This window comes from Limulus polyphemus, unplaced genomic scaffold, assembly GCF_000517525.1.
Source record: "Limulus polyphemus unplaced genomic scaffold, Limulus_polyphemus-2.1.2 Scaffold894, whole genome shotgun sequence".
Lineage (NCBI taxonomy): Eukaryota > Metazoa > Arthropoda > Merostomata > Xiphosura > Limulidae > Limulus > Limulus polyphemus.
In genome coordinates this window covers 40930-56242 of record NW_013666504.1, presented here as the reverse complement: position 1 = coordinate 56242, position 15313 = coordinate 40930, and the positions used below count along the sequence as shown (strand labels likewise).

The window sequence follows — 15313 nt, the reverse complement described above, 5'->3', positions numbered from 1 at the left end:
TAGCCCATTGTGTAACTTTGTGCTTAATTACAAAAACAAAGAAACAGATCCCCTCGAATTATTCTTTCATCAAGAGAAAACAGTTTCAGAGATCTTAATCTATTATCGTATGAAAACCTTTCCATCCCAGGTATCATCCCAGTAGCCCTTCTCAGAACGGTTTCCAGCAATTCAAAGAATTTCGAAAGATTTGTGAGGCAAGATTTTTTCCTTAGTGAAACCATGTTGACTATTCAATAAAATTCTAAACTTTGTTAAATGACTTTGCAAAGCATCTTTTATAATACTTTCCAAAACTTTCCCCACAGATGATGTAAGACTAATGAATCTATAATTACTGGAACAATATTTATCACTTACCTTGAAAAGAGGAGTAATATCAGCCAATTTCCAATCTCTGGTACCTTCCCACTATTCAAGGACTTACAGAAAAAAGTGGCAAACGGCTCACATATCCAATCCTTAACCTCCTTCAAAACTCTTGGGGAAATATTATCTGGCCCAGGAGCCTTATCATCTTTTAAACTTCCCAATTTTTTCTTAACCAGCTCAGAATTAATGCAGTCATATTGTTTGATCTCGTTTACATTTATCAAATGATCAAGATGTGGAATAGTGCTTAAATATTCATTAATAAAAACTGAAGAAAACGTAGAATTTACTAACCCAGCCACTCCTTAATCATTAGATATTCGCCTTCCTTTATCATCCCTCAAAACTCGTATTCTCATTCTAATATTTTGCTTACCTTTAGTGTATTTAAAGAAATCCTTACTATTAATTTTTTTACATTTTCGGCGAACCTTTTCTCATAGTTTTTGTGATTTCTTAATTTCTTGTTTGCCTAACTCTCTTGATCTTCTATAATCCTCCAAATCTCCTATAATTGCAGTCAACTTAAAAGAAAAATAGGAACCTAGGACATCCTCGGTAGTATTAGCACAGCATAAATAAAGATAATGAGCTTTAATATTGCAATTATTGCTCTAATGTGCTACACCACAATTGCAGTGTACTTGAATTTTATGAAGAACGTAACTGTTTAAGCTATTCATTCAGCTTGAGACACCATTCCTTTCTGTAAGGATCTAACAAACATCTAAAGATCCGTTTGGCAAATACATCTGCAACCAAAATTACAAACATTGTTTATGTATAAAAAGCAACAATAGCAATCTTTGACATGATGTCAACGTGTATTTGCGTTGGACAAAACTATAAAACACAAAAGACAAAATCATCATATGTAATCGAGACTGCCACACATCGAACCACGCTGAAGTTAATCGGAAGACACCACCAACCTAAATATGAGTCAGCCTAAGTCATCTGGAATGTTATGGTTGAGTGACTATACACACGAATCGTTTATTATTCCGAGAAAGACATTGACTACAAGCTGAGAAATAACTCGGAAATAGTGCAAAAGATGATCCGGTTAGATCAATAAACATTGAAGAAGATGTTTTTTAAATGAACATAGCCCAGAGAAACATATAAACGGAGTGTTGGATTCCAACTGTAAGGGGGCATGCAGTTTCACTTTGAGTGTGGCCATGTTTGTTTGGTATAGAAAAACACAATAACAGCTAGTCATATAAAAAGACAACAGAAGGAGGCCAGATTCACCCTTTTATAACGTGGGTGATGTTCTTCAAGGTGCATCTACCCACAATGCTAAAGAATTAGTTTTTCTAGCACAAGGGAGCAAGTTTATTATTATTATCTGTCCTTGTCGTTGCATTCATCATATCTTAGTTCCTTCGAAATATTCTTGGAGCCAAAAAACGCTTATCTGCTCAATCCCTGAAAGGTTTGAAAACTTCCAGCATCTTTATGCCTTCGTTAGAAACCATTATTAGTGTTGTTTTAAGAGACCATGATGTTCCAACACCATGTTATTTCTCTTTGAGCAAGAGTTTCCATTGTTTTCTGAAATCATTGTACGTCTTTCTTGCCTTCTAAAAAAGATGTTGGCTGTATTTTTTTATTTTAAGTAACACGTGTCTCTTAACAAAATGCTAGTATTTAAAATGTATACTTTGGATTCTGTTCTGTTCAAAAAGCAATAATAGCTTTGATAATTCAACTGTTTCGCTTGTGAGGTTTATCTAATGTTTTAAATTTTATTCTTTGGTAACACCTGCTATACTTTAGTTATGACTGCCTATTTAATGTTATATTTGTTCTTCAATGGCTCAGGGGCAAGTCTGTGGGTTGGTAGCGCTACAACTCGACGGGTATAGCTCAGACAACACATTGTGTAGCTTTGTGCTTAATTACAAAAAGATATATTATTTATTTATTAAAGTACTTGAATTTCAGATCATAGAAGAGTTCATTTCGGAGGTATACAGAGACCGAACAGGTAAATACATCACCGAGGACTTCAGGAACCTGTTGTGGTCAGTTACAGTGTCCATTTTTGCAATAGGAGGTATGATCGGAGGAATATCAGCAGGTACTATTGCCAATCGGTTAGGGAGGTGAGATGAATCTTTTTAAAACCCTTGGATTTTATTTTGTAAGATTACCTAACTAAGAAACTCCTATATTACACGTGAAAATGTTTACATTGTTTAACCCTAACAATAGCGTTACTCGTATTGGATTTTTTATATCCACCTGCAGTGTACTGTACCCTTCGTTTAACCTATAAAAAAATAACTCCACTCGTAGTGTTTTTGTTTGTTTGTTTTTTTTAACAAGCCCGTAGCGCAGTATACTAGCGGAGCACTGTAAGAATATTGCTCACTCTAGGTGGGGAGAAAGGAGGCTTTGGAAAGACATTATTTCTAAATTTAAAAAACAAAGTTCAAATAATAGAACTTATTGAGTAAAAAATTTTCAACTACTAGAGATAAAACGTATTGAAACAGAATATTTGTCAATTATCTAAAAAGCTTAAACTTTAAAGTTATGTTCGCAAACAGCTACGTATACTTTTAAAAAATTGTATTCAAACAGGGATTTTTGTTTAAGGAAGTTTTAGAACATAGATTAAAAGATGTAGCTAAGTTTCAAAGATCCTCCTTTAACCTGTAAAATCGTTCATCTATTCTCCAACTGGATGGATATTTATATATCCATACATTCTACAACCCGTATACTCTCCCTTCCCGTGTTTTTATTTGAATCATGCATCGCTTTCTCCAAGTTATTAGTAGAGAATAACGATTTTTTTTCCGTAATTTGATACTGATGTTAACGTAATTTGTTCAGAACATCTGTTTGGGAAAATTTGTTTGTTTGTTCACTCGTATGAGAACAGTAATCGTCTCTGTAATCCTGACCGCTACAAACATAACATCGTGAGTTAATATAACATCAGAAACAAAAAACTCCAGATGCTAAAAACTGATATATATATTGCGAACCGTGGTGTCTGTCCGAGCGTTCGTCTGTCTCCCATTTACGGCGGCAGCTTACCGATCTGCGTTGAAAAGCTACGAAGGCAAAGCTCAACATTTACCTTTGTAATGACGTAAGAACGAACATGGATAATGTTGATGCCAAATTTTATTTCGCAAGCAGGATATTCTACACTAAACTGTTAGGAATTAATCACACTATCATTCACATTTCAAAATGTGACGTAACTTAAAGAATAAAAATATAGATTTATCATATGTTATTGTTGAGCGGCTCTTAGCATGGCTGAAGTGCTCAAAAACTATCCTTCGCGGTGGGCGGTATAAGTAGCTCAACAAGAGTGAAACCAAGAGTGCAACACAATTAACGTCTGTAAAGTCCATGAAATAATTTAAATTGATAGATTAACTTAAATTTCTCCCGTCACTGGGGACGGGTACTTTGCTAGATTAACTTAAACTTTTCCCTCACTGGAGACAGGTACTTTTGCTAGATTAATTTAAACTTTTCCTGTCACTTAAGACACGTATTTTTGCTAGATTAGCTTAAATTTTCCCATCACTGAAGACACGTACTTTTGCTATTTAATTAAATTTTTCCCGTCACTGGGGACGGGTACTTTTCCTAGATTAACTTAAACTGTCCATCACTAGAGACAGGTACTTTTACCAGATTAACTTAAACTTTTCCCTCAATAGAGACAGGTACTTTTTCCAGAGTAACTTAAGCTTTTCCCTCATTGGAGACAAATACTTTTGATGGATTAACTTAAACTTTTCCTGTCACTTAAGACACGTATTTTTGCTAGATTAGCTTAAATTGTCCCGTCACTGAAGACACGTACTTTTGCTAGATTAACTTAATTTTTCCATCACTGGGGACGGGTACTTCCCTAGATTAACCCAAACTTTTCCCTCACTAGAGATAAGTACTTTTACCAGATTAACTTAAACTTTTCCCTCACTAGAGACAGGTACTTTTACCAAATTAACTTAAACTTTTCCCTCACTGGAGACAGGTATTATTGCTAGATTAACTTAAATGTTTCTCGTCACTGGGGACGGGTACGTTTGCCAGATTAACTTAAACTTTTCCTGTCACTTAAGACACGTATTTTTGCTAGATTAGCTTAAATTTTCCCGTCACTGAAGACACGTACTTTTGCTAGATTAGCTTAAATGTTCCCCTCACTGTAGACATGTACTTTTGCAAGATTAACTTAACTTTTTCCCGTCACTGGGGACGGGTACTTTTTCCAGATTAATTTAAATTTTTCCCGTCACTGGGGATGGATACTTTTGCTTGTACTTGATAATAAAACCAGATGATAATCTAGAAAAGTCATAAGAAAGTTTACATTTTTAATTGAATCTTCATCAAACGAGCTATGCTTTTTCTAGACGATTAAATGACTGAACATCATTACAGTTTCTCGTATTTATTCTTTAAACTTGTGTTTTGCCGTTTTCTTGATAACCAAGATACTGACATAAAATGCATAGATACTTGGTAGCAGATCTTAAATAATGTTTCTTATTGTGTTATACTAACGCGTGTTCATCATTCTCGTAGTTATTATCTCCACAAATTTTTCTGTATGTTTATCTACATGCTACATGTTTGTGTGTGTTTATCTACACGCTTTTTTACAACTCTCATGCTTAGATCATTTTGTTTGTGTATAACTTCTGTATAACGATAAAAACGAACAGTTGTATGGTGATATATTATGTTCTGCTTACTGTTTCACTGTTGGTTAGACAACAGCCATCCAGTGACTCAACGGTAAGTCTGAGGGGCTTATAACGCTAAAAACCGGTTTCGATAACCTTAATGACAGAGTTTGATTGTTTGTTTTTTAACGTAAGAAAGATAGAATGAGTATACACGTGTGAATATCATAACTTTTGCAAACTATTTATTGACATCGTGTTTGAATAATGGAGGCATGCGCTTGTGTAGATATTTATATCTATCTATTATGTATCGGTATACTCGGTGCAATTCTGTAAACTTACATTATCCATACAATTTAAAGACAGCACTTAATCCCAAAGCTGGGGATAGGTTGTGCTGCGTTTTGATGAAATGTTGACAAGGTTGAAGATGTGTAGGTAATTGAAGGTACATAGAGAAATACAGCACCTCTAGTTTGGGAGACAAAATGAAGACTTGAACAAAGGATTGTTTGTATAAAGTTACTGAATCATTTTTATGTTGTTGTTTTTTTTTATTTTCATAGTCGTGAACGCCGCTAGTAATTAAAACAAAATATGCAAGGGTAGTCTATGTCTTTAGCAAAGCCACATCAGGCTGTCTGCTGTGTCCATCTTTAGCAAAGCCACATCAGGCTGTCTGCTGTGTCCACCGAGGGGAATAGAACCCCTAATTGTAGGGTTGTAAATCCGTAGACTTACCGCTATTCCAACGGGAGACTGGGGTGGTTTGGAAGATCAAGGATATTATGCTTTAATGGTCATGAACTTTATCAAAAGACAGTTTAGTGACCATCAATTGAAATATTTGTTTCATTTTTGTTACACATACACTATACACAAATACATATTCTGCATAATGGACACTGTGGCCCTGATAGCGGAAACCTAAAAAATTGTTGCACCAATATATCTTATTCGTCGCAAACTTTACTGATAATGTGATGTCCAATCTTTTTTGACGTCAGAAAAGAAAAAACTGCCTAGAACAAGATAGTTTAAAAGCATTCTTCAATTAGTATTAAATCTGCAATAAAACTTTAACTTCGAATCGTATCTGACCGAAAATAAAAATAAACTGATTCAGAACGCAGCCCTTTCTTTCCAATCTTCTAGTTGAGAACAGGGAAAAGGCTGGTCTCGAGGTGGTGTCACTTCGGTAGTTCCTATACAGTGCTTCCAGTCCCTAGAACTGGAAAACGAAACTTGCTGCAGTAGGAGTATGTATAGGAAAATTCCAAGAGAGACAGGTTTTTTGTTTGTTTTTACGTTTTATGCAATGATAAATCAACCTTTTTTTTTCTTGGGAGTAAAAAATACATCACCCAATATTCACATGTAGATTGTGCTAGTCTTTTTGTTAACTTCTCATCGTCTGAACATGTGGGTTAACGGAAAAGAACATTTCAAACAAACTAATTTTCCGTAACATACTACACTGACGTTTTTAGTTTTGCATATCGTATAAGGAATCGTGAAGATTTCTAATATTGTGCTAAACAAGTCTGTTTAGCTTCTTTAAAAAATAAAAGTAAAAAATAGAACCTTTTCTTTGAAAAGTAAATTGGAAGGCAACATTTCTGTTAACAGTGTGTTGCGTTCAACGTAGAATATTTTTAAACCGATCTGTTTTCAACAAACCATTCCTCACAAAAACAATGTATCTTGGAAAGTTTGATAACGATTCTATGATAAAACAAGAATTGATATATTAATATTTTTCTTCATATTCAGAACCCCTGTTTATTTTATTCATAAAATGAATATGGACAGTGAAATAATTTTCTCTAATGATCCAAGCCAACAGTTTGAGGTCAGTGGGAGAAAAAAATGTTACTGTTTTCATATTAATTTCTTTTTTTGTTGTTGTTGTTGTTTTTCCTTCCTACCACAGAAAAGGAGGATTGCTTGTCAACAATATCATGGGAATTTTGGGAGGCGCTCTCATGGGATTCAGTAAGTTATCTCATAGTATAGAGATGCTTATATTCGGACGCCTTTTTATAGGATTTAATTGTGGTAAGTAAAATCAGTAATTCTTTTTATTCTATTACATTCTATTATTCTATTGTCTTTTTATTCTATTACCGTTAGATTGTGTGACCAGTAACCGTATGTTTTTGTTGTTTTGTTTTTTTTTTCGAAAAATGTGGGTGTAACTTTCCAAGTAATTGAATTCCTCTCTATTATTCAATATCCAAATATTGTATGGTTATTTTTTGTCTTTAAGGCTAAGCTGAAATGTAATGATTATGTTGTTTATCTCGATGGAGATGCTATTGAATAATGTTGTTTATTTTATCAATTTGATTCTCAAGTAAAACTTGGAAAAATCTTATACTTTGGTTTTAGATGATAGCCCTGTTTTTATTGATTTCCTCTTGCCATTGTACTAACAGTTTTGATTTTCGAAAGTTCTATATTTAAGTGTTGTTTTTGTTTTTATTTTGCTTTTAATGTAAATGGAGAAAATCCAACTACATATCATAAAGTTCAGTAAAAACATAACTTTTTATTGTGATACTAAAGCTTAAAGCCATAGTCGTCAGCCTACTCAAATAATTAAACAATTAAGAACTTATTTAACGACCCAATTATCTAACACTTGAAGTTTACATATGTAATTGACCACATAAAATTGCAAAGGACATTTCAAAAAATATGCTATAATTTCTCATATGAACAATACCTTTGTCAGTGTTGCGCCCATGGTTTTCGACAACTATAGCTATTTCATTCTATGGAGTATTTTATAGCTATTTCATTCTATGGAGTATTTTATAGCTATTTCATTCCATGGAGTATTTTATAGCTATTTCATTCTATGGAGTATTTTATAGCTATTTCATTCTATGGAGTATTTTATAGCTATTTCATTCTATGGAGTGTTTTCAGATAACATATCTGGAGTAAATCGATATTTTTGATGAAAGTGATTAATTGACTTCTTGGCGGGAAAAAATGAGAGTATGTATTTTGTTGAATAAAAACAACGTATGTATTCTACGGTCTAAATATGGCCCAACTTTACACTACATTTGTTTACATTAACTGACGTGTTGTTTTTTCTTGACATTCAGGCCTGAACACTGCCCTAGTGCCAATGTATCTTTCGGAGATATCCCCACTTACATTACGGGGTGGCTTAGGTAAGTGTTTTCTTTAAAAAAAAAAAATTGATAACTTTTGCTTACAGTTCTTACAAACTTTGTACTCCACCATTTATAATTTGTTCTCAAAACAAACTGTAATAACAATTGTAATTACTCTGGCCTTGTGTAAAGATAATGACGTTCATATTATCAAGTAAAATAAAAGTAACGGGTCATACATTTCTAAAATCACCGTGTAAACAAGAAATTTTGAAATTTCAGAGATTCTGGAATAATTAGAACTTGAAATGACCAAAATTTGTTTGGTCTACACGTACATGATAAATAAGAAAGATACAAAATTTTTAAACGCCTACTACAGACGATTCTTTGATTGTCTAATGCGTGGTGCCAGCGATCAAAATTTTGATTTACCCCCAAACCATTATGATGCCAGCGATCAAAATTTCGATTTACCCCCCAAAACCATTATGATTTAATATATTACAAGACGCCTAATTTAAGCCACCTTATGTAAATATATATATATAGTCAGTTGTAGTCCCGCTTTCATTCCAAATAAATTTTTATCACTCTGATTACAGCTTGTACTTTTACATTTTCCTAAGTTGACATCTCAAAAAATGACTACACAGCGCCACCATGGGGCGTTCGCACATGTATGGTGAGAAATCGATCCAGTATAACACATTTAACGCAATACTTGAAACTACTAAAATGAGTTCAAATACTACAATACCAGATAAGTCATGTGTAAAATGAAATTAATAATTTTGAGTCTAACAAGGGCATCTTAAGTAAAGGTAATGGCTGGTTAATTCCAGTTATACATTTATGTATATAATAAAATGTAGAATGGAAGTTATGGATTATTATAAATTTTTTATAAAATACAATTTTATTAACAGCAGCACTTTTTCTAGAAGTACATAGAATAATTAAATAATGCAACGTGCCAGTATTTAGAATTGCATATATGGAATCAAAGGCGTTGGACCCGAGGGTGCTGGGAGCGCTGTAGCATCCCCACAATTACATATTTGACTTATATAGTAACTGTAAATTATATTATTATGTAAATTTTCGGGGGCATGCCAAAGATTGAGCTGCCTTTAGCAGCGTGGGGATTGCTTTTAGCAGCTCCTTGTACTTTCAATCTCTCATTGTAAAATCTGTATGTCTAGCCAAGCACTCCCATTTTGCAATTCCTTCCTACACCACTGGGAATTATATTAGCATGACGCCATTACTGAAAAATATATACACAATGATGATCCCAAGCGTAGTAATGAGTAGTGACCACCTCCATACTAATATAGTTTGTATCAATTAATCATGGTATTCTCCCAGTTCTGAGGACCGAAGTCTATGGTTCTTCATTGTTCTTTTTTCCTCGCTGCTTGCACCAACTTTCGTAATTCAAGCTTCAAATCTCCAATTCATTTTCGAATGTCAATGAACCGCCTCTCGCTCTCTTTTCTTTAACTTTACCCATCAGTATCTCTACCAACTTTCCCTCAGATCGCATTATATGCCCAAATTAGCACATCCTCCGTTTCCAAAATATGACCAGCAGTTGACACTTTGTTTTTGTACGTTCCAATGCTTTCTCGTTAGTTTTTATTTCTATGTAGTTGATCTTCACCATACATCTATACACTATATTTCGAATAATTTCAACTATCATTTTGTTTCAACAAATTTTTTGACATTAGCTTCCACCAAACATGCTCGCCCTTTCAGCCATGGGGACATTATACTGTGACGGTCAATCCCACTATTCGTTGGTAAAAGAGTAGCTCCAGAGTTGGAGGTGGGTGGTGATGACTAGCTGCCTTCCCTCTAGTCTTGCACTGCTAAATTAGATAGCCCTCGTGTAGCTTTGTGCGAAATTCAAAGCAAACAGACATTAGCTTTGGCTTAGTTTTGTTAACATTTATTCTTAGTCCAAAGTATTTCCCTAAATTACATTTATTAACAAGCTTGGTAAGTAACCGTTTTATCTTTTATCAGCTTTATCCATAAATGCTGTACCATCAGCATACCTATCATTACAAATTCTATTTCCACTAATTTTGTTCCATTCTGTATCAGTAATTATCTCTTTCATCTACCACTCTGCATACAGATAATTAATGTAGATGACAGGACATACCCTTGACGTAAGCATTTCTTAACTGTAAACCAACTACTTAGTTATCTGCCAATTCGAACTACTGCTTCTTAACTCCGGTATAAATTCTTCAGAATTTTCTGATATCTGCTTGATCTACCCCAATGTGCTGCAAGGTATCTATTAACTTCTCGTGGTTAACCCTGTCAAAAGCTTTTTGAAAGTCTATGAAGCATATATAAATATTTCTTTGTATTTCTAATTTCTATGGCTCTTTCACCTAACATGCTAAGGTTGAATGTGCTCTCTCGCGTGTCCTGACAACGTCTAATGTCATTTCGATCTTCTGACAGCTCATTCTCAACCTTGTGTTTAAAGCTATTTAGGATTACTTTTAACCATACTTTGAGGTGTGAATGATCAAGCTGATAGTTCTATGGGATATATAATACATGCTATAAAGTCTCCTGTAATTGTATATTCAGTTTGCTTGAATTTTGTTTTTGCCAAATGTTACTAAAAATAAAATACTAAGCTAATGATCAATGACACATTCAACTTTCAAGATAGTAAGGAATAACAATAAATAGAAAATATATGTATATGCTCACTATTTAATGAACACTTTGTGCATTCACTTATATATAATTTAGTTTAACGAGTTGGATAAAATGTTGATCTTAATGAGCCACATGGTTTACGGACAGTATCACATTAATTTTGTATTTTTGTTTTTTTTAGTATTTTTATTTTGTTTGACATAAGTATTTGTTTTATTAATATTAGTATTAATTAGCAGAGACCCAAAAAACATTTTGCGGTCAGATTAGTATATTTATTGTAACGTTACATCTTTAAACAAAGGATTTCTAGGCTAAAACAAAATAATTCTAATCGCAGACACCGAAATCCCCAAATAGTACGTACAAGTCCACTTGTCTTAGGCCTAACATTAGTTAAGCCTTTATTAAGTATGGCTTATATTCGGTATAGCGAGAAATTCATACTGTAACTTGTGTACGTTATTTGTTTTAGTTTAGTTAGGGCTAAACTTCACCATACTTAATACTATCAGTAAATAAATAAATAGTGTTATCCTGCGACCTAACGTTATTCCCTTTTAATAACTTTAGTTTAAGCTTTTAATATGTTGTACAAAATGTTTGCTAAAATATGTTTACATCTGTTGAAATGAATTTTGATTTGTTTCGAAGTACGCGCAAAACTACACGAGGGCTATCTGCGCTAGCCGTCCCTAATTTAGCAGTGAAAGACTAGAGGGAAGGCAGCTAGTCATCACCACCCACCGTCAACTCTTGGGCTATTCTTTTACCAACGAATAGTGGGAGTGACCGTCACATTATAACGCCCCCACGGTTGAAAGGGCGAGCATGTCTGGTGGGATGGGATTCGAACCCGCGACCCACAATTGCGAGTCGAGCGCCCTAACCATCTGGGCATGCCAGGCCTTTAAAATGAAGTGCGCGCGCATTTTTAGTATTGAGTATTGTTATAATAGATTGATTCCTAGTAGCTCAGAAATAAGCTAGAGGACATATAATACTAGAAAACAATGCTCAATATCTGCGGGTGGTAAAGCTCTCGTAGCTCATTGTGCCATTTATGCTTAACAACAAACAAACAAATTGATAAGTACACTGGAACGGGCGGCAACTGCCTGTTGTAGAAATACACAACTTTCAAAACGTCGTCCTTTACATATGTTTTTTCTACAACAGGCAGTTGCCGCCCATTTTAGTGTACTCATCATAAATACTCTGCCTAAACAATCTATCAAAGAGAAACAAACAAATTGCTATATTTCTGTGCTCTGTAAATGTAGCTTTAAGAAGTATTTAAACTAACCTAAATATTAACGTGTTTTTATCATGTGTTGATGTGTAATGACTAAAGTCTGCTAATATTGTTTTATAAAAAAGAAAATGTAAAGCATTTGTTATTGTGTTTGATAATTTCAAGACTTGTATAATTTAAACATATATTTCTAGGTACTCTCAATCAACTAGCTTTAACAATAGGGCTTTTCCTCTCACAAGTATTTGGGGTTCAATTTGCTTTGGGCACATCCACCGGATGGCCATACCTTTTAGGTAAGTCTGCATTGTATTTTGTTATGTCATACTTTCTATATAATGAAGGCAATAGATATTTAAAATGATTATGATAGTCTAGATGAAGATGTTTTGTTTAATATCAAATGTATTGAAGAAAAATCCTTGTTTCTACTAAAAGGTCGATAATAAGTATTAGGAATCATTGTAGAAACGGTAAGGAAAGGGGATATAAGAATATATATATATAGTGTGGGAATGCCACCTTTTTATTGTGTGAAAGTGAACTGTGCCACTGATAGTTTACCTTGTGATTGACTGCCATCCAACCAATCAGAAAATCCCACATTCGTATAAAACCTAAAAAGTGAGGCAGTCATACTATGCAAATAGTGGTAGTGTGAATCTAGTCACAGTTCCAAGAATTAATATAGTGCAAGACAAGCGTTTAGAATTCAAAGTTTTGTCTAGTTAAGGATACTCCATACACAAAACTGTGACAAGACTGTTTCAGTAGGGGCTATATACAAGACTCTGAAGAGGGTACATAAAACTGGCTAAGAGAAGAACACTATCATAGGAAAGCTTGATGGGAAGGTTCAGTAGAAGTATGGGGCTGCATCTCAGCCAGTAGTGTTGGTGATCTACATAGAATTGATGGCACTATGACTGCTGACAAGTTCAGGCAGATGCTGATCGATGATCCATTTTCTCAGGCACGTGAATCATTAGGAAATTATTCAAATTCCAGTAAGAGTGTGGTCCAAACACACAGAAAATGTGGTGAATTAATAACCTGACAGTAAATACGTCAATGTAACAACCATAGCTTTGTAAAACTAGAGGGAAGGGAGCTAGTCATCACCACCCACCACCAACTCTTGGGCTACTCTTTTACCAACGAATAGTGGGATTGACCATCACATTATAATGCCCCCATGGCTGAAAAGGCTAACATGTTTGGTGGGATGGAGATTCTAACCCGCAACCCACAGATTGTGAGTCAAGCTCCCTAATCACCTGGCCATGCTGGGCCTGACATCACATTCAGAATCAGATGATACTGTATCAAGAGTCTCCGGTGGAGTAGGTACAGGTACATCAGGTCCATGAGCAACAGATCTTATAGCAGATTAAGGGTTTGGATAAGAAATTTCCTTTTTATTTCGAGTGTTGTAGCATTGCAAGTCACATGAGCAAAAATAGCAGTCATCCCTGTGGTTTATAGACTTACGCCAAACTACTGGAATTCCAAAAAGCAAAGACATTTTCTTACCTTTAGTCTATTGTCTCAACTCTTGGACACAAATTTTGTGTGAAGCCCATGAATTGTCTTGGTTCCCAAGTTTTATTCCAAAATACACGTAACACGCTTTTTTGACGAATTCTGTAATGTTTTGCCTTTGTTTCTTTACAACAAGCCCCCAGTGGCACAGCGGTATTTCTGCGGACTTACAACGCTAGAATCCGGGTTTCGATACCCGTGGTGGGCAGAGCACAGATAGCCCATTGTGTAGCTTTATGCTTAATTACAAACAAACTTCACAACAAATTTACCACGAATATAACAGAACATGTTTGGGTCATTTACAAAACCTCTCGTTGCCATAGCGACGAATAAATAATATTGAATAGAAACAAATAATGTCAAAGTGCACGCAAAAACAAATACTATCCAGAAATGACATGTCATGCGGCCTGTTAACCGGTGTGTTTCTCGTGGGTCCATAAATGATTGATAAGGCTCTCACATCACGATTGGTCTAGAGAAATCTATAGCCAGTGGTTGTCAACATTTTAAGCATAACAAAATGTAACCCGATTTCAATGACAATGATTCACTTACGTAAAAGTACATATGACGTTTGTTGAAAAATCTGTATGTCATGGAGAAATATGGATATCATTTTCAAATTCAATGTACAAGAATTACTGTAGAACATATAAAAATTTCAAGAGAATAAACCAACGCAGGCAGGCGTGTGTTATCATTACTCGTTGTTACTGTATGTGTGTGTTTCCATAATTATTTCCATTGCTGTGTATCAAATATTTAGATAACATGAACCTATTACAACTTCGTTACAAGTAATGCCATGTGTTGTTAAAAATTAGTACAGTCAGTGATTTCATTGCAAATTGATATTGTTACGAAAGCGGAAGTCACGTGATGCTGCTGGCGTGTTTAGCGCTAATAGCGTACGTGATGAGTTTCTCGAATGATCGGGGAAATCCGAGTGTGTTCGAGGTGCCCTCTTCGTTAGTATATAAGCCTGGCAGAGAAAACCAGCAGTGATATGAATGAAGAGAGAGCAGTAGTTACTTTGAGTTCCATGTAATTTATGATTCTGTTAGTTTCGAGCTAGTGAGTCATAAAGTGTGTGTTTTGCACTCGTCGAGAGCGAAGTAATCGAGATTGTGAATCGCTGTGATTTATAGCGTGTATTATAAAAGTTGTTAAGTTTAAAGTGACGAGAAACGTACTGATTGTGGTTTAATCAAGAAAGGACTTGTATTGCTGAAGAACCTTGGAAAAATTTCTACCGGAAACAAACAATCAAGCAGATACGTAACAAATTGGTGTCAGAGAGTGGGACGGAAAAGAAAAAAAAACTTAGCAGATTTGATGGCAGCAATACAAGAACAGCAAAAGAAACAAGAAGAACGAGAAAATGAACAAGAAGAGAGACTGCAGCAGTGGCAAGAAAACCAGCACCAGTGGCAACTGGAACAAGAAAGGAAACAAAAAGAACCAGAAAAGAAACAAGAAGGAAGTCTCCAGCAGTTGCGGGAATGTCAGCAGCAACCACAGGAAAGTCAGCAACAGTGGTGAGAAGAACAAGGAAAGAGAGTACAACATCAGCATGAAGTACAAATGGAAAATATTAGTAAATTTCAAAGTGAATTAAATACATTAAAGGACGATTT

At 34.8% G+C, this 15313-nt stretch overlaps 1 protein-coding gene across 6 annotated transcripts in view; it reads left to right on the top strand.

Annotated features, from left to right (window-relative positions):
- LOC106461083 (glucose transporter type 1-like) overlaps positions 1 to 15313 on the top strand; it is a 206183-nt gene that overhangs the window by 161646 nt on the left and 29224 nt on the right. For all 6 annotated transcript variants that reach the window (XM_022387943.1, XM_022387941.1, XM_022387942.1 and 3 more), the window contains 4 exons: positions 2326 to 2486; positions 6982 to 7106; positions 8168 to 8236; positions 12323 to 12424. In XM_022387943.1, coding sequence (XP_022243651.1) covers positions 2326 to 2486; positions 6982 to 7106; positions 8168 to 8236; positions 12323 to 12424 — 457 coding nt within the window. The remainder of the gene's footprint in view (positions 1 to 2325; positions 2487 to 6981; positions 7107 to 8167; positions 8237 to 12322; positions 12425 to 15313) is intronic.